Source organism: Haematobia irritans, chromosome 2 (genome assembly GCF_050003625.1).
Source record: "Haematobia irritans isolate KBUSLIRL chromosome 2, ASM5000362v1, whole genome shotgun sequence".
NCBI lineage: Eukaryota > Metazoa > Arthropoda > Insecta > Diptera > Muscidae > Haematobia > Haematobia irritans.
This window is the reverse complement of record NC_134398.1, coordinates 100411684-100434590: the sequence shown is the minus strand read 5'-3', so window position 1 is coordinate 100434590 and position 22907 is coordinate 100411684. Positions and strand designations below refer to the sequence as shown.

Sequence of the window (22907 nt, the reverse complement as noted above, 5' to 3'; positions counted from 1 at the left end):
ATTCGTTCGTTCAGTTTTGATTTTGTGAAGTACAGACGCGTTCCTTGTTTTGTGTTTTTAAATTTGTGAAATTGTGAAAAGTTAAACTTACAGCATGGGTGTTATGCAGAAGGAGCTATTTAATTATAATTACAATGCATTTTCAATGCCTTTCTAAGTCAATCGCTCGTTTTATAAAATCCCACTTACAAATATAAGTAGACAAGCATCTAACATAATTAGATTGCCTTCAATTTCCCAAAAAGGGCCATTATTTTTCTATAATTTCTTGAATTTAAATTCTTCCAGATCTCAACAACAAATGTGGCAAAAGAAGTCCTGACTTAAAAATTTGTATATTTTTTTTCTTTAATTTTATATTAATTATCTATTTATTTATCTATCTTTGAACTCGAAACTTCTTATTGTAACAATAAATCTGAACTAAAACAATAACTATGTCTAGTAATGATAAAGTCATTCTTTTGAGAACGTATAGGGAAGACCGCCCTGTACTACAGAACACCTTCTTGACGTAGCGCTGCAACATGCCTGTAATAAGAAGGAGCGAAGGTGTGGTTTTATTTTCAGTAATTATGTAGGAATTCTTATATACACCCCTGTAGAACTCCTTCTGTTTAGAGGGCTGGTGAACGCCCTTTTATGTAAGCTACAAAGAAGGCCTTGCCCTCCAATCTCACCCTATGTTAAATGGAAAGGAAGGTGTAATGTCCTAAGCAGGCCTCTGTAATGCCTAGACAGGCCTGGAAAAAGGCCTTCCAAGCACATGAACTACGCCGCTGGGTTATGGACAAGGAACCTGATAATTTTTACGCTTTAGTGAATAGATTACAGATAGAACCGGTAATTTAATCCAACTACGCCACAGATATGTTGTATCGGAGTGGCAATTCTTCATATATGCGATTCGTCTCTGCACTGAAAAACAAGCATACTCGGTTCCAAAGATTTTGTCTTTACTTTAAAAAAATTGGTATTGATTCCGAGCCAAAGAAGCGGAGAATACAAGTAAGGATACTTTTAAGACACAATTCTCTTTTAAATTTAGGTGTTGTGTACTTGCTTCTAGGAAGCAATTTTTAATTTTTCGCTTTCTCAGCTTCATATGCTATCAAAGTCCTTTAAAACGAGTTAACGGCAACTTTATTTTTCCAAATTAGGACTCGACTTCCAGTAGAAATTATGCTATGTTTGAAGAAAAAACTTCTTTAAAATAAAGTTTTGAAAAACATGTCCTATATTTGAACGATTTTTTGCTTTGTAGTCAAGATGCAAAAAGACAACAAATTAAAAGACAATTTCATTAAATTTAAAGAATTTTTCTGAATTATTAAAGTCAAGTTGACCTTAGCCTATAAATTTTTTCTTTCATGTTAAGATACCCATTTTTAAGTCAAATCACTTAATTATTAGGACAATACGACTTCATTGAAAAATTTATCGACTTTTGGACAAGGAAAATAACTTTATTTAAGAGAAATGCGTCTTCTATGCTAAGCAAAATTTGTATTCGTATTTGAAAGACATGAAATCTTTGACCTCACGACAATATTTTTTTAGTGTGGAACATGTTACCATTAAATATAAAGACAATTACAAACAGAACCCAATTCAAAAGCAAACTTTTTATATATTTTCTTTAATATTGACATGTTCCACAATAATAAGTAAACTACACTATCCATTCACTTCTTTTCATTGTAATTATCATAATTATATTGTATTTTAATTGGCAATAAGATTCATATAATCTCTAGAAACGTTTATTAATTGACCCTGTTTAAGTTAACTTTCAATTTTGATATTTTATTTATTTATGCTTTCTATTTTCGTAGCAAAAATCATTTCTTTTTACCTCATGTGTCACTCATTTATCCTATCTAAACCATAATTTTACATTTCGTTTTAGTTTAATTAATTTTATTAAATTTTGTTATGATATAAATCTGTTCGCATAAAATCAAATGCCTGTACTGTAAATTATAAGACCTTGAGTCTTGCTGTGCAGGAACCAAACTCAATAAATACAAATACAATTCAATAATCAATTGCAAATTAAGAATCATGCATTTGGACGTTAATCGCCTGTTTCATTGTCAGGCTAAAATTAAATATAAAGACTTGTTTAATTTATATACTATAGTAACCGGTAATGTCTTACTTGATGAGCTAGATCTTATTATAACAGGTGAGGGAACGTGTTTTATGTGTTAAGAAACTACTTACTCCGGAAAGTTTCCTTCCACCCGGCAAACGTACTCCTTTTGTACTTGTCTATTTCGTATTTGGTGCTCCAATTGCCGGGCCTTTTTTGGACTTCGGCCAAATAAAAGAAGGCCTGAAGTTAAACGGTCCAATCGATGTATTGTACGTAGGTTTTTTAGATTATACTCCTTCGCCAATATGAACACTACAGTATTGTGGCGATATCTTCCACAAGGATGTACCTAAAAATATAAGTAATTGAAAAGGATTGTTAATATGGGTCTTATTACAGTTTCAATAGAATACAGAATAGAAGTGTTTCAACATTGCTTTTTCTCTCAGTAATATTGGTAACATTTATGACTTGCCGTTTGTAATTGGCAATAAAAAAGGCGTTCGAATAATAGAGCTACGCATAGTAACGGGTTTACTTATTTGTTGGAGTTCTATTGTGGAATATTATTGTTACGTTTTTATATTTATTTATATTTAAAACACAGTTCTTTTAAATAACGACAATCTACAATTTATTTACTATGACTTCACACTTTACAATTCGTTCACACTGAAGTTATTCGTTTGACGCTTTAATTAAGACTGACTCGTTAGCAGCATGCGAGCGCTTTTACATATGACGGTGTGGCAATACGAGAACATTCTGGTAGCACTACAATATTCTGGCAACGCCAGAACATTCTTAGAGAATGCTAGAAGGATCTACGACCATTAAGCTGTTCATCTGGTGGCTGCCAAACACATACACACTCACATAGATATATGCTCGCATTACTACAACAACAATGGCAATAGACAATGAGATGAAATGAGAATGCAGAATAAAAAGGAAAGGGGTTGCTATTCTATGAGAGAGTAAGATCTAAGATTTCGGTAAGCAAACAAAAGAACATAAAAGAAATTCAGGAAAATACTAGAAAATGAATAGATGATTCCAACAAGTGATAGCGAAATTTTATCTTTACAATTTGAAGTTTTAAATTAACGGAAACTAATTTAAATAAACTTATATCTATAATTATCAAATTCGTAACACTGCCTCCCGCTTAAGCCTGTTCGGGACGAACCTGTTCCGTAAGGTGCCAATCGTTCCAGATGTACAACTTTCACCTTTGATCTAGGGCTGTCGCCCTTCTGAATCCGGTATACAACATCATTGATTTTCTTGATGACTTTGTATGGGCCTTCCCACTGTGTTTGCAGTGTAGGACACAATCCTTTCTTTCGTTGCGGGTTAAACAGCAGAACCAATTTTTCTTCTTGGAAGCCCTCAGTATTTACAGCACGATCGTATCTCGCCTTCATTCTGTTGCTGACCATTTTTATTTTGTTGCGCACTGATTCGTGAACTTCACCGAAAGTGTTTGGGATGTCGTTTCTGTTTTCTTCCATGGCGAGCTCATTAGGTTTAGCGCCGAATATCAGATCTCCAGGCAACTTCAACTCAGTTCCGAATAGAACATTGGCCGGTGTTCGAGAGGTGGAATCATGAATGGCAGATCTATACGACAGCAAAAACTTTGGTATATGCTCGTCCCAGTCCCTCTGGCCGTTGTCCACTACTTTTCGAAGATGTTCCTCCAGAGTGCGATTAAACCTTTCTACCATGCCATCGGATTGTGGATGTAATGGCTTAGTCCTCGTTTTCTTGATACCAAGGGATTCACACATCTCTTTGAATATGGCCGATTCAAAATTTCTTCCTTGGTCTGAGTGAATCTCGGACGGTACACCGTAGCGACATATCCAGTTTTTGTTGACCACATCCACAATCGTTTTTGCCTCTTGGTTTGGAATTGCATACACCTCCGGCCATTTGCTGAAGTAATCCATGACCACAAGGACATAACGGTTTCCAGAATCACTTACTGGGAAAGGGCCTGCCACGTCCATTGCTATTCTTTCAAACGGGGCTCCTGGTCTATATTCTTGCATAGGACCTCGACTTTTCCTTGTTGGACCTTTCGCCTTCATGCACTTCTCGCAATTGGCTACCCATTCAGCAATTGATTTCTGGCATCCAACCCAGTAGAATCGTTGCTTCACTTTCTCGGCCATTTACGTTGCAGGGATCCATTGACTAGAACTAAACTATCCCATTGAGCCCAGTATGATTTCATAAGTGGACTTTCGGCTGCGATGTCTTTCTTACTGGGCTTCTCGTTCTCTTCCTTTGCCGAAATAATTTTGCTCAAAATGGGATCTTTACGCTGTTCTGTTGGCCAGTCCACTCCAGATTCGATGTGTAACAGCCGAATATCAACAATCTCCTCCTTATGTTCAGCTTTCGAGCAGTGCTTGCATTCTATACTGCAAGGTCGACGTGACAAAGCGTCAGCGTTACCGTGTTTTCCACCTTTTCTATGCTCGACACTGAAATCATAGCTTTGGAGCCTATCGATCCAACGTGCCAGTTCAGCTTCCGGATTCTTAAATTGGAGCAACCATCGTAGAGCTGAGTGATCAGTCCTGAGCAAGAAGTGTTGTCCATACAAATATTTATGATAATGTTTTACACTCTCTATGACGGCTAGCAGCTCTCGTCGCGTTACACAGTAGTTCTTTTCGGGCTTGGACAACGTTCGGCTGAAATATCCGATGACCTTCTCCTTGCCGTTTATCTGTTGGGATAGCACACCTCCAATACCATGCGCGCTAGCATCTGTATCCAAAACAAATTTTTCGCCCGGAATAGGATACGCTAGAACAGGAGCTGAACATAAAAGTTCTTTTAAATGTTGGAATGAATCCTCCTGTTCGTCGCTCCACTGGAACTTCTGACCTTTTTGCGTCAATTTATGGAGACTAGCGGCGATGCTGGCGAAGTTTGGGACGAATCGTCGGTAATATGTACATAACCCAAGGAAACTTCTTAATTCGTGGAGATTTCGGGGTCGTGGCCAATCTCTGACAGCTTGGATTTTGTCTTCATGGGTGGATATGCCCTCTGCAGTCACATGATGACCCAGGTATTTAACTTCCCGCTGGAAAAGAGAGCATTTCTTTGCGTTAAGGCGTAGACCAGCGGCTGACAATTGCTGGATAACGTCTTTCAAGTTCTTAAGGTGCTCGTCAAATGTTTTGCCCATCACTATGATGTCATCCAAGTATATCAAGCACGATTTCCATTGCAACCCCTTCAGTACCCGCTCCATCAATCTTTCGAAGGTAGCCGGAGCGTTGCAGAGCCCGAACGGCATTACATTGAATTGCCAGAGAACGCCATTAACGCCAAAAGCCGTCTTTTCCTTGTCTTTCTCGGCGATCTCTACTTGCCAATATCCACTCTGCAAATCGAGCATAGAAAACCATGTTGTTCCGGCTAGTGTGTCCAACGTGTCATCAATGCGTGGAAGTTTTCTGTAGTCCACGCAGAATCGGGTACTTCCATCTTTCTTTTTGACCATCACAACTGGGGAACACCAAGGACTTGATGACGGCTCGATCACACCACTCTCCGCCATTTCCTTTATGAGCTTTTGAACTTCGTCTCTTTTTGCCAGGGGAACACTTCGTGGTGCCTGTTTTATGGGCCTTTCTTCTGCGGTTTTAATTTCATGTTTCACTTCAGATGTTCTTCCTTGATTTCCCTTTTCAGAAGCAAAAGCAGAGGCGTTTTTCCATAACAATTGCTTGGCTTTATTTCCCTCTGACGGCGATAGATGACGTGTCCAAGCCTCGACATACGCTTCTAGATTTTTTCTCACTGCTCCATATGTCTTTGATGAGTTGCCTTCCAAATTGACTATTGCCTCGGCTGGTGTACATTTTCCAATATCAGAAAATTTTACAATTTGCTCATGATTGTCAGACAAGTTCAAGACACGAACTGGTATTAGTCTCTCTTCGTTCATTGTTACCAGGGCATTTGCTATCAAGATGTTGTTGCTTTTGTTTTCTGCTGGTTCAACAACCCACAATTGGCCGACTTCACAATCTCCATTCATAGAAACCCATATAATTGCTTCGGCATTCGGTGGTATAGACTCTGACTGGCTCGTTGTCAAACGTCTGACAGGTGTATTCCCGTCGTATCCCACGTTTACCGTTATTTCGGCATCGCACCATGTCATTACACGACGCTTCATATCCAAATTGAGGCCAAAAGCAATCATGAAATCCGCTCCGGGATTTATTCGCCTCTTGCTTCATTTCTTGCATTGCCTGCTTCATGGCCTCTTTCATCGACTCAATAACGGACTTTGATTCATCACACTCTGTCTCTTCTTTACGTACCTTGTGAATTTGAGGCCGCGCTAGCAATCTCGCAGTCTCCTGTGCAAGTGCGAATGTTACTGTTTCTGCGAATGTAGCCTTTTGTGACGCATATGTTGCACATTTTATGTCTGGGTCTCGAATGCCATTCACAAAGGTCTCAATTTTGATGCGGTCCACAAGTGGGTGACTCTCTCCTGGGTATGTCAGTAGCACCAACCGCTCGACTTCTGTTGCAAAGTCTTGTAGAGTCTCGTTTGTTTTCTGGATTCTACCTCTTAATTCCATTCTAAAGATGTCTTGCTTATGTTCTCCACCGTACTTGCGTTGTAGTGCAGCTATTACTTCGTTATAGTTATTTCTGGAAGAAGTTGGGATACTTTGTATTACATCGGCAGCATTACCCTTCAATGCCAACAGAAGTTCAATTGCTCTGTCGTTGTCATTCCACATGTTTCTGGATGCCACCGTCTCAAATTGGAATTTGAAAACATCAAATGAAGATGAGCCATCAAAAACAGGAGTTTTGATTTTTGGGCCGTCGATTACGCGCACGGGACAACCTTTAATTTCCATGTCAGCCATTTTTTTCTCCAGGTGTAGAAGTTTCTCATCGTGAACCACAATTTTCTCATCTACGGAAAGAACTTTCTTATCCAATTCTATAATTTGACCTTCTATATGGTCCACACGTTTCTCCATGCTTTCAGAAATTTCTTGCAGTTTTTCATTGAGAATTCTAGAATTTTCGTCCATCTTTTTTTAATTTTCGTCAAATTTTTCTTCCAATTTTCTAGAATTTGCTTCTATTTTTCTAGAATTTTCTTCCATTTTTCTAGAATTCTCATCCATGATTTTTCTAGAGTTTTCCTCCATCATTTTACTCAAAACACTGAGCATTGATGTGTAATCTACAACACTCGAAGCCACAGACGGAGTTTCTACACTGCTGGTATTGACGAGTATTGATTCATCAATGTCTTCCTTATAATCAAACTCATGCGTCGCAATGTCCATATTACGCCGTTCAGTAGACGCTTTTGAAGCTGGGCCTTCCAGTAGACGCTTTTGAAGCTGGGCCTTATTGCCTGTTGTCGGCAGCTCCAGTTTGCTCAATTCCTTCTTTTTTTGTCGTCCACTCGAAGCTCATTAAGCTTCATTGTAGATTTTTTTTTTCGTTATTTCACTTCCGACACCAATTGTTACGTTTTTATATTTAGGCGTTTTTAATTACCCGACAATTAAAACACAGTTCTTTTAAATAACGACAATCTACAATTTATTTACTATGACTTCACACTTTACAATTCGTTCACACTGAAGTTATTCGTTTGACGCTTTAATTAAGACTGACTCGTTAGCAGCATGCGAGCGCTTTTATATATGACGGTGTGGCAATACGAGAACATTCTGGTAGCACTACAATATTCTGGCAACGCCAGAACATTCTTAGACAATGCTAGAAAGATCTACGACCATTAAGCTGTTCATCTGGTGGCTGCCAAACACATACACACTCACATAGATATATGCTCGCATTACTACAACAACAATGACAATAGACAATGAGATGAAATGAGAATGCAGAATAACAAAGCAAAGGGGTTGCTATTCTATGAGAGAGTAAGAACTAACATTTCGGTAAGCAAACAAAAGAACATAAAAGAAATTCAGGAAAATACTAGAAAATGAATAGATGATTCCAACAAGTGATAGCGAAATTTTATCGTTACAATTTGAAGTTTTAAATTAACGGAAACTAATTTACATAAACTTATATCTATAATTATCAAATTCGTAACATTATGCTAACATACATTTTCATGTATTTTATATCTTAAATGTTTGCTTCTTTATAGGATGTTGTAATTATTGCAGTTACGCAATTGTGATAATATATTTCTTTCTAAGAACAAAGCACAAAGCTTAAATAACGAATTTTTATTTTGGACTGAAAAGTTATTTAAGTGACAATAAGAAACAAGTATATACGGCCGTAAGTTCGGCCAGGTCGAATCTTATGTACCCTTCACCATGGATTGCGTAAAAACTTCCACTAAAGACGGTCATCCACAATTGAATTACTTAGGTTGCGGCCGATGGCAAGGCATTTTAAAACTTCTTAACATAATCTTCTTAATTGTAAGTTAGTATATGCGGGATATAATTAGACAAAAGAAAGGTCGATTCTTGACCGGTATTTTCTACAGAAATAAAATTCTGACAAAATTTTCTATAGAAATAAAGTTTTGACAAAATTTCTATAGACATTATATATTGACAAAATTTCCTAAAGAAATAAAATTTTGACAACATTTTCTATGGCAATAAAATTTTGGAAGATTATTGTTGGCTCGAGTGGCAATCGTGATTTTTCTGTGATTGGAGATCGGTTTATCTGGGGCTATATATAATATAAAGGGTGATACGGTCAAAATTTGGTCAATATAAACTTGACGTATTTCTTTCAATTTTGCATTTAAAAAACCTGAACACCCCTCATTTTGAAGGTGTGTGTGTGCAGAATGTTGCTCCTATTTTGATTTTGGAATTCACTCTTCTGTTGTCAAAATGCCGTCCAAGCAAGAAGAGCAGCGTATCAAAATTTTGTTCGCGCATCGCGAAAATCCGAGCTACTCGCACGCAAAGCTGGCAAAATCGCTAAAAGTTGCCAAATCAACCGTTACAAATGTAATTAAAGTGTTTGGGGACCATTTGTCGACAGCCAGGAAGTCTAGATCGGGGGGAAATCGAAAACCGGAAGCCGCTGAGACGACAAAGAGAGTTGCTGGTAGTTTCCAGCGAAACCCTAACCTCTCTCTCCGAGATGCCGCAAATAAGCTGGGTGTATCGTCTACAACCGTGCATCGAGCCGGACTATCGACTTACAAGAAGGTAGTGACTCCAAATCGCGATGATAAACAAAATACGACGGCCAAAGCGCGATCCCGGAGGCTGTACACGACGATGCTGACGAAGTTTGACTGCGTGGTAATGGACGACGACACCTACGTCAAAGCCGACTACAAGCAGCTTCCGGGACAGGAGTTTTATACGGCAAAAGGAAGGGGAAAGGTAGCAGATATTTTCAAGCACATAAAACTGTCAAAGTTCGCAAAGAAATATCTGGTTTGGCAAGCCATCTGTACCTGTGGCTTCAAAAGCAGCATTTTCATAGCTTCCGGGACTGTCAACCAAGAAATTTACGTGAAAGAGTGTTTGAATAAACGTCTGCTGCCTTTCCTGAAGAAACACGGTTGTTCCGTACTGTTTTGGCCGGATTTGGCATCTTGCCATTACGGTAAAAAGGCCATGAAGTGGTACGCCGCCAACAACGTGCAGGTTGTTCCCAAGGACAAGAACCCTCCAAACACGCCAGAGCTCCGCCCAATTGAGAAATACTGGGCTATTGTCAAGCGGAACCTAAAGAAGATCAAAAAAACTGCTAAGGACGAGCAGCAGTTCAAGGCAAACTGGCTTTCTGCGGCGAAGAAGGTGGACAAGGTGGCTGTACAAAGTCTGATGACAGGTGTCAAGCGTGAGGCCCGGCAATTCGGATTTGGAAAAGCGAAAGCCTAACTGAATATTTTTCCTGAATTTTATACTAATTGAACTTCAAAAAGAAATTTAATTTGATTTTTTAAATAAACGATTTCACCGATTTACACGCGTTTTCCCTTGACCAAATTTTGACCGTATCACCCTTTAGATCGATACGGACAAATTTTGGCATGGTTGTTATCGGCCATATACCAACACCATGTACCAAATTTCAGCCTGATCAGATGAAATTTGCTTCTCTTAGAGGCTCCACAAGCTAAATCTGGGGATCGGTTTATATGGGGGCTATATATAATTATGGACCGATGTGGACCAATTCTTTTTTTGTTGTTGGAGACCATATACATATACTAATTTCAGCCAGATCGCATGAAATATGCTTCTCTTAGAGGCTCCGCAAGCCAAATATGGGGATCGGTTTATATGCACTGTAAGAAAAATATGTTTTTGATATGTTCCGATATAAACAAAATGTGTTTCGGGCACAATTTTTAAGCACAATATATTTAAGTGCAAACATGTAATGTTCCTAACTAACACTAAATATTTGGGACACATATGTTAATATGTTAGAATATATTATGTTTGGGGCATGAATGTTTCATAAAAATAATATGTGTGAATGTAAACATATATAAATTTACAAATTTCGAGTAAACATATATATGTTATGATATTTCATTCACAGAGCGACAGAGAGGGGGAGAGTATAGAGAAAGAAATAGGGATGGAAACCGGGAGGGTTGACGAAAGATAAAAAGGAGGTGGAGGAGGAAAAGTTAAACAGTAAAATGTATAAAAACAAAGTTTAGTTCCTCTTTATTAATAAGTAGTCCAAGAGGAGCTGACGGACACCTTCAAATACAAAAGCGGGCGTTAAGTTCGAGTTTTGCAGCTAAAACAATTGAAAAAGTTTATTTTCTTTAAAATGAATTATGAAAGAAAACTAAAACGCAAATCATTTTAGAGCGATAATGCCGACTTAATACCGGTAAAAATTAAATTAGGTACAAAACACGATAAGTTTTAAATGAATTTAAAATGGTGTTAAATGCCAGTAAACAACTGTTCACGCTTAAATAAATTTATGAGTATATTATAAAATTATTTATGTATGTTTATATTCGACTCCAGAGTTAGAGTTAGAGTTTTTGAATCCCTTCCAAAATTTCAAACTTTTATACGAGAAACTGTTACAAAATTGTTATTTTTGCAATAAAAAATAATATTTTATCCAAAAGCTCAGTCCATTTCGTTTATATCACGCACTGTTTCTGACGATAAATTTTTAATAACCTACATTGCGAAGTTTCATTACAAAAATTAAATATAGTATAAATATAAACGTGTAAATTAAAAAAATTGTTCGGTCGCAGCAGGGATTGAACCCACGACCCTTTGCATGCAAGGTAGACATGCTAACCACTGCTCCCCGTGGCCAACAAATGTATGTGTCTGTTAAATAACGTTATGTGTGCATGGGCTCGTGGGCGCTGCAAACTATGCTATATAAATGTAACGTATAACGATAATTGTCTACTGGTGACTATAACAGCTATGTAGCCCAGTGGATAGTGTGTTGGATTACAAACTGTATGGTCCTCGGTTCGAATCTCCGTCCAGGCGAAAGGTAAAATTTAAAAAAAATATAAAATTGAATAATTTCAACATTATTTGTATTACAGAAAAAGGTGCCAAGAATTAAAAAAATTCGTGGAAGTGAAAATTATGTGAGGGAATGAGCACAATCTTCTTTGGGGAAAATTCTTCCAAGCATATAATATTTTTGGGGTCAAAATGCTTTCAAACATATAATATGTTCACATAAAACAAACATATTAATGTTTCGGCAGTATCCAATAATATATGTGCTTACTGCAAAATATGTTTGGAACATATGTTAGAGAAGCGATTTTTTTCGAGGGTGTGGGGGCTATATATAATTATGGACCGATGTGGATCAATTTTTGCATGGGGTCTTAGAGCAGTATTTCCATGTGTTACAAATGGAATGACAAAGTTAATATACCCTATGGCAGAAGGTATTAAAATGTGCATTCTACACGCAAAAAAATAATTCTTTCCTCCCAAACGAAATTTTAGACAAACAAAGTTCGTTTTTCATTTGCTTTTCGCTGTAAGGAAGTGTATTTGGAAGAAAAGTTATACTTTTTGTGATAAACGTTTAGTCTTTTCCAGGATGTAAAAACAATTTCATAAAGTCAAACTCAAAAAAAGAAAAACATTGTTTTCTTGCTAATTGCATTTTCCCTCACATCTTTCTCACATCCACGAGGTTTTGTAGTTCTTAACACCTTTTCCTGTAATACCAACAATTTAGAAGAAATTATACGATTTTATAAATTTTTAAAATTTTTTTACCTTTCGCCTGGACGGAGAATCGAACCACAGACCATGCACTTTGTAAGCCAACACACTAACCACTGAGCTATGTACCTGTTATGGTCATCAATAGATAAATATCCATATAAGTTATATTTATATGGCATAGCTTGCGGCGCCCACGAACCGAATAAACAAAGTTTATTTAACAGAAACAACCATTTAGTTTGGCACCGTGGAGCAGTGGTTGCTACGTCCGACTTGAATGCCAAGGGTCGTGGGTTCGATCCCTGCTTCGACCAAAGTTTTTTTTGTTTTGTTTTTTTTTTTTTTTTTTATATGTTCCAGATATGTTCGGAAGATTCCGAAAAAATGATGAACATTACATTGTAGTATATTAAATATTGAACTGTAAAATGTGTCTTATTAAAGACCTAAAGTCAGAAAAGAACAGTGTTTGATATAAACGAAATGGACTGTGTTGTTGTTTCAAAAATAACTTTTTTTATTGAAAAAATAAAAATTGTAACAACGAATTTTTTTGGTGATAAAAGTTTAAAATTTTCGAAGCAATTCAAAAAACTCTAACAAAAGAAAAACGTTTTCGGTACACGTTTTCCAAACGTTTTTTTCTTTGCGTGTATACAGACAGACGGACGGACAGACGGACATCGCTAAATCGACTCAGAATTTAATTCTAAGCCGATCGGTATACTAAACGATGGGTCTCAGATTTTTCTTCTTGGCGTTACATACTAATGCACAAACTTATTATACCCTGTACCACAGTAGTGGTGAAGGGTATAAAAATATGGGAAATATAAAGCTAGAGCAATTTTTATGCAATTGTACAAAAGAGCATTTATGATTTATCGGGCGATTTGGGTAATAACAGAGTTATTCGATTCTTTTTAACAGAGTTATTCTTTTTAACAGAGTTATTCGATTTATATATAACGTGAATTTAAGGCAGCATGTTACTCAATATGTTATCGAATTTCTTGGATGTAAATTTTTAGAATTTTTAAATATTAGGAATCTGCTATTCTTCTACAAAGTCTTTAGAAGTCAGGAACCTGCTTTTTTGATTGAATTATTCCAATTTTGTAGATCAGTCAGAAACCCACAACTTCGTTTACCATTGCTTACTCCTATCCTAGAGCGATCGTTTCAGGTTAGGGTAGCCCGTGCATTCAATGGTTTGCCAGTTTCCTTAAAATCCTTTCATTTATCCTTGAATACATTTCGCAAAAGAATTTTTGATTATTACTGTTCAAGCAGCAGCATTAATTGCACATGTTTACATGAATTGCACCCCCCCAAAAAAAAAACAACATATTAAAAAAAAAAAAAAATAAATAAAATAAAAACAATAAATAAATAAATAAATAAAAATAAAAAACAAGTCTAGCAAATAATATAACAATATTTATAGTACAACCTTTGTAAGTAGGCATTTGCGAGTAGTAATCAATTGCTAATTATCAGTTAATTTTTTTTGTTGCTTTTTTGTATACATATATGAAATTGTTTTTGTAACGTAGTCTACATATTGTAGTTCCCAACGCTGTTTAACCTAAGATATATACTTAGTATTAAGGTGTAACTATATGTCAAGTTTATGCAGTCCTATTTAGTTTTTATTAAATATAAAATAAAAATTAGAAATCAAATATAAAATAACTCAAATATATAAGTTCGAGGATTAAAAATTGTTAACATTAAAATATATATTATTTAAAATATTAAATTTTTAGTTGCAAATAATTAAACTTATTGGTTAATAACCTGCGTTAGTAGGCATTTGAGAGTAGTAATCAATTCCTAAATTTTTATATTTATATATCAAATTGTTTTTGTAGTCTACATATAGTAGTAAGATATATACTTAGTATTAAGGTGTAATTATATGTCAAGTTTTTGCAGTCCTTGATTGTAGTCCTAATTATTTTTATAATTTTTTTAAAGTAAATTTAATGTAATTCTTTATTTTGAGTATCCCTGTAATAGAGATGTGCACGTGAGTAATAGTTTACTCACGCTCACGCACACTCACGACTGAAAAATCATACTCACGCACGATATTTTTTGGTAGAACTCACGCACACTCACGAAAAGAAAATTTTTACTCACGCACGAAAACGTCGTGACTCACGAAAAATACCGTGACTCACGAATAATTTTATGATTAATTTACCTTACCGAAGTGTCTGAAAACATGAGCATTATTAAATCGAGAGTGTTATTAAACTCTTAACATCCCAGGTGTCACTAAAATTGTAATTGAATATAACTTAAGGGTTTTATGTTGGAGAGCAGGAATATTTTCGTGAGTGTAATTCTTTACTCACGCACACTCACGAAGATATTATTTTCGTGACTCACGCTCACGCACGACATTTTGGTTTGTTAATCACGCTCACGCACACTCACTCTGTTGTCATGAGCGTGACTCACGACTCACGCACGAATCACGAAAATGTTCGTGAGTCACGACAATTTCGTGTCACGTGCACACCTCTACCCTGTAACCGTATATGGCCATTTCGGCTTGGTTGTAAAATGACTTAAATAATATTTATAATTTTTGCTACTCAGCAGTGGCGATTTTACAAGGTTAGTGGCGATTTTACAAGGTTAAATCTCGCCAAGATATTTGGTCAATTGTGGGTTGTGATATATTATTTGGCCAATTCGGCCGATATTTCCACAAGTCGGAGCTTTATTTAAAATTCGACCATTCTGTGGAAAGTTTGGCATTACAGTGTGAAGGATATGACTACGATATGGGGAAATCATCACAGAATTTTGTGTAAAATCTGGGTATTTTGGCCATATTAGATAAAAATAACACTTTTATAGTATATTAAATGTATCCTCTGTGGAAACTATCGAGTCAATTGGAGGAAACCCATTGAAAGTGGGTCTAAAATATGAAACATTCTACCATATTTCCCCTACTCTGGCGTACATATATATGGGAGCTATATCTAAATATGAACCGATTTTTACCAAATTTGACATGCATAGTTAGAATAATAATCCTGCTATTTCAGCCAAAAACGTAAATGGGAGAATAATTTTGGCCTTCGTGGTCATATGGGTGTAAATCGGGCGAAAGATATATATGGGAGCTATATCTAAATCTGAACCGATCTCAACCAAATTTGGCACACTTAACGATACTATTAAACGTACACGTTATGCAAAATTTGAAGCAACTCAGGGCAAAACTCCGGCTTTTGAAGTAATATAAGTGCAAATCGGACGAAAGATATATATGGGAGATACATCAAAACAGATTTGAACAAAATTTGGCACGATTAACTATACTATTAAACAGGGATCTGGAGCGGAGCGGATCGGAGCGTGGAGCGGAGCGGAGCAAGCCCTTTTTTTGCCGGAGCGGGAGCGGAGCGGGAGCGGCATTTCTAAAATCCGGAGCGGAGCGGGAGCGGAGCGGTTTCCAAATAAAAAACCGCTCCGCTCCGAATAAAATATTACTTGAATGAAATGTGTAACTTTGAAATTACACTGTGTAGGTAATTTCAAATATAGCTAGTACTTAGCGTAGTGTGAGTAAACGTTTAAAATGTACGATATGTATTTTTGTACGTACGTACATTGGGGAAAACACAATGTGTTTTTTTAGTAATTGTTTTCAAAAAAGGCAAATGTCAAAATATATCTCTAGTATGTGTTGTAAAAGTAACAATAGTACTTTCAATCAATTTCATCCCGTATTCCTACAAAGATGTTTGTAATGAAGGTCAAATAAATGCAATTAAACGATCTTATTTATATTTAATTTTTTAGTTTTCTGCACTGAAAAAACTATTGTCGTGAAGTCAAAGATTTCATGTCCTTAGAATAAGAATGCAAATTTTGCTTAACATGGAAGACGCATTTCTCTAAAATAAAGTTTTTTTCCTTGTCCAAAAGTCAATAAACATTTGAATGAAGTTGTAATGTCCTTATAATTAAGTGATTTTACTTAAAAATGTGTATCATAACATGAAAGATAAAATTTTTGAGGTAAGGTCAACGTGACTTTAATAATTAAATTTGTTTCCTTTTTGCATCTTGCTTACAAAGCAAAAAATCGTTAAAAAATAAGACATGTTTTTCAACACTTTATTTTAAAGACGCTTTTTACTTGAAACATAGCATAATTTCTACTAGAAGTAGAGTCTTAATATGGAAAATAAAATTGTCGTTAACTCGTTTTTAAAGGATTTTGATAACAACTGACGAAAAAATCTAAAAAAATGAAAAATTAATTAAATTTAATTTGCTTCCTAGAAGCAAGTACATAACCCCCAAATTTAAAAGAGAATTGCGTCTTTAAAGTATCCTTACTTGTATTCTCCGCTTCTTTGGCTCGGATTTAATACCCAAACTGTTAAAGTAAAGACAAAATCTTTGGAACCGGGCATGCTTTTTTTCAGTGTAAGGACATTCATATTTGCTTTACTATTGTACTATATCCTAGCATTCTCTTATTTCTGATATTAGTCCTCGAAAATTTAATTAAAATATGGATAGTCTCAATTTTGGTTGAAAAATGTGCGCATATACATTTATTTTAATTTTTTCTCGCATTGAAAACTAATGACTTGATTTGTATTATTGCATGTTATCTACTTTTTTTGAGGACGAACATTTCTTAAAAACGCTGTTCGAAAATGTATTTTTACAATAAAGGGGAAAAAGCGAAATTAGATAACACTAGATCTGAGTAAGAATATTCGTAGGTATACCACGGACTGATTTCGATGGAGGTTGTTGCAAACATAAACATACACACACATTACAAATAAACAAAACCTCTTCTCTACGTCTGTTGCAAAACAAAAAAACAACTTTCGGAGAGTAGTTACTTCTACTCTGTGTATAGACTTTCAATTCCAATCAGCGTTGCCGTTTTGGTCCGATCGGACCAAAATTAGTCCAAAATATTTCTAATTTTTAAATTTGGTCCGATGGTCGGACCAAACAGAATTTGGTCCATTTTGGTCCATTTTCATAAATTTGGTTTCTATCACATATTAAATAGTAGATGGTGCACCGCAAAGAATATTGTCGGGAGGCCAAATATTTCACATTCTTAAAATACGAATACGAATTTTGCTTAGAATAGAAGACGTATTTCTCTGAAATAAAGTTTTTTCCTTGTCTAAAAGTCTCTAAACTTTTCAATGAAGTCTGTTTGTCCTTATAGCTAAGTGGTTCGACATAAAAATGTGTATCCTAACATGAATGAAAATTTCGTTTTAATGAAGTCAAAATGGATTCAATATTTCTGAAAAAATCTTCAAAATTAATAAAACGTTTCAAAACATTGTTTTAAAGTCATTATACCCTAAACCACATAGTGGTTATTATACCCTAAACCACATAGTGGTTAGGGTATAATAAGTTTGATCTGCCAAAAAATGTGCCTACCAGAAATATTGATTTTAGACCCCATAAAATATATACCGATCGACTCAGAATCACCTCCTGGTGTCCGTCCGTCCGTCTATCCATGTATTTGTTGTTCACAGGATTCCGGTCGCAATTATTAACCGATTTTGATGAAATTTGGTACAGGGAGTTTTTTGGGCACAAGAACGAACGCTATTGAATTTGGAAGAAATCGGATCAAATTTAGATATAGCTCCCATATATATGTATCGCCCGATTTCGACAAATGGGGTCACGCTGTGCCCCCATAAAATAAAACTCAATTGAACAAATAATACAAAGTTTGTACTATAATTTTCTCAAAGAGGAGCGGAGCGGAGCGATTTTTTTTTTCTCGGAGTGGAGCGTGGAGCGGAGCGGTTTTTTTTCTCCGGAGCGGGAGCGGAGCGGAGCGCAAAAAATGGACCGCTCCGGATCCCTGCTATTAAACGTAGTCCTAGTGCAAAATTTGAAGCAAATCAGGGCAAAACCCTGGCTTTTGAGGCCATATTAGTCGAAATCGGACGAAAGATATATATGAGAGCTATATCTAAATATGAACCCATTTCAACCAAATTTAGCACAATTGACAATACTATTAAACGTACTCTTTGTTCAAAATTTGAAGCAAATCAGGACAAAACTCTGTCTTTTTTTGCCATATAAGTGAAAATCAGATAAAAAATATATATGGGAGCTATATCTAAATCTGAACCGATTTCAACGATTTCAATATTAAACGTACTCCTTGTGTAAAATTTGAAGCAAATCAGGGCAAAACTCTGGCTTTAGAGGTCATATAAGTTCAAATCGGACGAAAGATATATGTGGGAGCTATACTAAATCTGAACCGATTTGGCTAATATTTTGCATATCTTACAAAAGCCCCAAAATATTTGACTGCCCGAAATTTTGAGAAAATACGTTGATAAATACGTGAATTATGATCAGATCGGTGATAAATATATATGACAGCAATATCTAAATCTGAACCGATTTTTTCAAAATCAATAGCGATTGTCTTTGAGCCAATGTAAAACTCTGTGCCAAATTTCAGGACGATCGGACTTAAACTGCGAGCTGTACTTTGCACACAAGATTAAATATACAGACAGACAGTCTGACAGACGGACATCGCTAAATCGACTCAGAATTTAATTCTAAGCCGATCGGTATACTAAACGATGGGTCTCAGACTTGTCCTTCTTGGCGTTACATACAAATGCACAAACTTCCCAGCAAAATCTCTCATTACCCGGTAATCTTTTATGTAAGCCTATTTAAAAATTAATAACCACTTATTAATTGGCATCGCTCCGGATTACATTTACAAACGCATGTCCTAGGAGGAAAGTACTTCTCCCCAGGCATACTTTCGGCCATGAAATAAGTAGTGCTTTTAGAGCATATAATCACCTAATATATAATCACTTATTCGTAGATACACCAAAGTTTGCAAAATAGCCACTTATTGTCTCAGGCAACCAAATCTCGAAAATATTGGTTTCTATCGCCGATTACAATGGATCAAAATATGGCGAGTAATGCTGTAATAGGAGCACTACTTGAATAGAAACGAATATTGTATAAATAAACAAAAAATCTAATAAATCATCGAAATAAGATTACACGCAAATTAATTTCACACTTAAAATAGAAATAAATGTAGGTTGTTTAAGGGAGTTGGATTCGTGAATTACGTTATAATATATCCAATAGTCAATTCACATTAGGTTCGAAATCTACTAAAAGTGGATTTTAAGACCCTTTTTATAAGGCAAATGGCATTTGAAATCTAGTTTAAGTGCATATTGGAAGTGTAATGGTACCAACATTTATTCTATTTTATTAAGTCATTTACAGCCAACTGCATAAAAAATTGAGAATAACAATTCGAAAATTACCGAGAAGTATTTATTTTTGTCATTACAAGTTAGTCATTATAACTCAACGCAATGTAATACAGTGTGTAATGACAGCTGTACTCCTGGTAATGTCAATTGTAATGAGATGTGGTTACCTAGTTTTTGCTGGGTTATTATACCCTGTACCACAGTAGTGGTGAAGGGTATAATAAAAGTAAATAAAAACAAGTATATACGGCCGTAAGTTCGGCCAGGCCGAATCTTATGTACCCTCCACCATGGATTGCGTAGAAACTTCTACGAAAGACTATCATCCACAATCGAATTACTTGGGTTGTGGTATCTTAAAACTTCTTAACATCGTTTTCTAAATTGTGAGTTAGTCCATAGTGGTATATATTAGGCAAAAAAGTTATGTATAGTTAAGTCTACAAATAATTACGAATCGATATGAACTTTTTGCACGGTACGTAGAGAGCCAGAATTGAAATATGGGGGTCGCTTACATGGGGGCTATATACAATTATGAACTTGATATGGACCAATTTTTGCGTGATTGGGGATCGATTTATCAAAGGGCCATATATAACTATAGACCGATATGGACCTAGTTAGGCATGGTTGTTAACGACCATATACTAGCACAATGTACCAAATTTCAACTCACTCGGATGAAATTTGCTCCTCCAAGAGGCTCCAAAACCAAATCTCGGGGTCGGTTTATATGAAGCTATGTATGATTATGGACTGATATGGACCACTTTTGGCATGGTTGTTAAATATCATATACTTCTACCACGTACCAAATTTCAAGCAGATCGGATGAATTTTGCTTCTCCAAAAGGCACCGGAGGTCAAATCTGGGGATCGCTTTATATGGGAGCTATATATAATTATGGACTGATAGGAACCATTTCCTGCATGGTTGTTGGGTACCATATACTAACATCACGTACCAAATTTCAACCCAATGGGAAGAATTTTGCTCTTCCAAGGGGCTTTGGAGGTCAAATCTGGGGATCGGTTTATATGGGGCCTATATATAATTATGGACCGATATCGACCAATTTTTGCATGGGAGTTTGATGCCATACATTAACACCACATACCAAATTTCAACTGAATCAGATGAATTTTGGTCTTCCAAGAGGCTCCGGAGGTCAAATCTGGTGATCGGTTTATATGGGGTCTATATATAATTATGGACCGATGTGGACCAATTTTCGCACGGTTGTTAGAGTTTGTATACTAACACCATGTACCAAATTTCAGCCGGATCGGATGAAATTTGCTTCTCTTAGAGGCCTCACAAGCCAAATCGGGGGATCGGTTTATATGGGGGCTATATATAATTATGGACCGATGTGGATCAATTTTTGCATGGTTGTTAGGGACCATATACTAACACCATGTACCAAATTTCAGCCGGATCGGATAAAATGTGCTTCTCTTAGAGGCCTCGCAAGCCAAATCGAGGGATCGGTTTATATGGGGGCTATATATAATTATGGACCGATGTGGACCAATTTTTGCATGGTTGTTAGAGACCATATACTAACACCATGTACCAAATTTCAGCCGGATTGGATGAAATTTGCTTCTCTTAGAGGCCTCACAAGCCTAATTTGGGGGTCCGTTTATATGGGGGCTATATATAATTATGGACCGATGTGGACCAATGTTTGCATGGTTGTTAGAGACCATATACTAACACCATGTACCAAATTTCAGCCGGATCGGATGAAATTTGCTTCTCTTAGAGGCCTCACAAGCCAAATTTGGGGGTCCGTTTATATGGGGGCTATATATAATTATGGACCGATGTGGACCAATTTTTGCATGGTTGTTAAAGACCATATACTAACACCATGTACCAAATTTCAGCCGGATCGGATGAAATTTGCTTCTCTTAGAGGCCTCACAAGCCAAATTTGGGGGTCCGTTTATATGGGGGCTATACGTAAAAGTGGACCGATATGGCCCATTTGCAATACCATCCGACCTACATCAATACCAACTACTTGTGCCAAGTTTCAAGTCGATAGCTTGTTTCGTTCGGAAGTTAGCGTGATTTCAACAGACGGACGGACGGACGGACGGACGGACGGACATGCTCAGATCGACTCAGAATTTCACCACGACCCAGAATATATATACTTTATGGGGTCTTAGAGCAATATTTCGATGTGTTACAAACGGAATGACAAAGTTAATATACCCCCCATCCTATGGTGGAGGGTATAAAAACAATTTTGAGTTTTCTTCTCTTAAGTGGCGTCCTTTTTCCACCGACGATAAAAGTTTTTTCATAACGATCATGACATTTTAGGTTGTGACCATGTTCTTTTAACTGGGAGAAAAACATTTTTGACGAATATCATAACATTTTAGATCGTGACCATTGTCTTTTAGTGCAAACAAAATTCTTTTTATAAATATAATAACATTTTGGATGAGACAATTATATTTTTCTTAGAACTATGTTCACTGAGCCAACATGGTTGCAGGTGAAAATGTCACATGGTCGCCGCAAAAATAGTCCTATCATATTATTTTGCTCTTCAAATATGATCATGACAATAATGTTTCTTCTCTGCGTGTGCTCTGTTAAGAAAATGCAATGTAATGCAATTTTTTCAGTTATATGTATGTTGCACTTAGAGAAATTTCCATCAAAATGATAATCTTTTATAAAACTGGCATACATCAAAAAGCAGTCGTAGTTGGAGAGCTTCGCAATCGGGATACCTTGCTCAGATGCATAGGTTCTCACCAGCGTTGCCAATTTAGCTATTTTCCATCTTGATCTGGCTATTTTTTGAAGTCGTTTAGCGGAAAATAGTGCATTTAGCTTTTTTCTGATTTTTTTCATGACCCTTTTAGCGATTTTTAGCGTTTTTTTATTTTCGACATGTTTCTATTGAAATATGGGCAAAACTGCATTTTTATCTTAAATACGAAAACGAATTTTGCTGGGATAGCATTTGTGCATTTCTCTTATATTAAGTTTTTTCCTAGCCCAAAAGTCGACAAACTTGTCGGTGAAGTCGTTGTTTCCTTATAGTTAAGTGATTCAACTTACAAATGCGTATCTTTACATGAAAGAACATTTTGTCACCTCAACCATGTTTGGAGAGCAAAATGTTATTTTTGGACGGTGATGGTCACTGGAGCGTTTTTGTCGCAAAAATGTTGTTTTCCCGGCAAACATATACATGGTTGCCGAAGTCAGACATAGTTTTTTTAGAAAATAACATG

The 22907-nt window shown here is 36.2% G+C and overlaps 1 protein-coding gene across 6 annotated transcripts in view; it reads right to left on the bottom strand.

Moving 5' to 3' along the window:
- The window catches only part of LOC142225870 (pseudouridylate synthase RPUSD2-like), a 515296-nt gene that overhangs the window by 124076 nt on the left and 368313 nt on the right, over positions 1-22907 (bottom strand). For all 6 annotated transcript variants that reach the window (XM_075295721.1, XM_075295716.1, XM_075295720.1 and 3 more), the window contains one exon: positions 2227-2447. In XM_075295721.1, coding sequence (XP_075151836.1) covers positions 2227-2447 — 221 coding nt within the window. The remainder of the gene's footprint in view (positions 1-2226; positions 2448-22907) is intronic.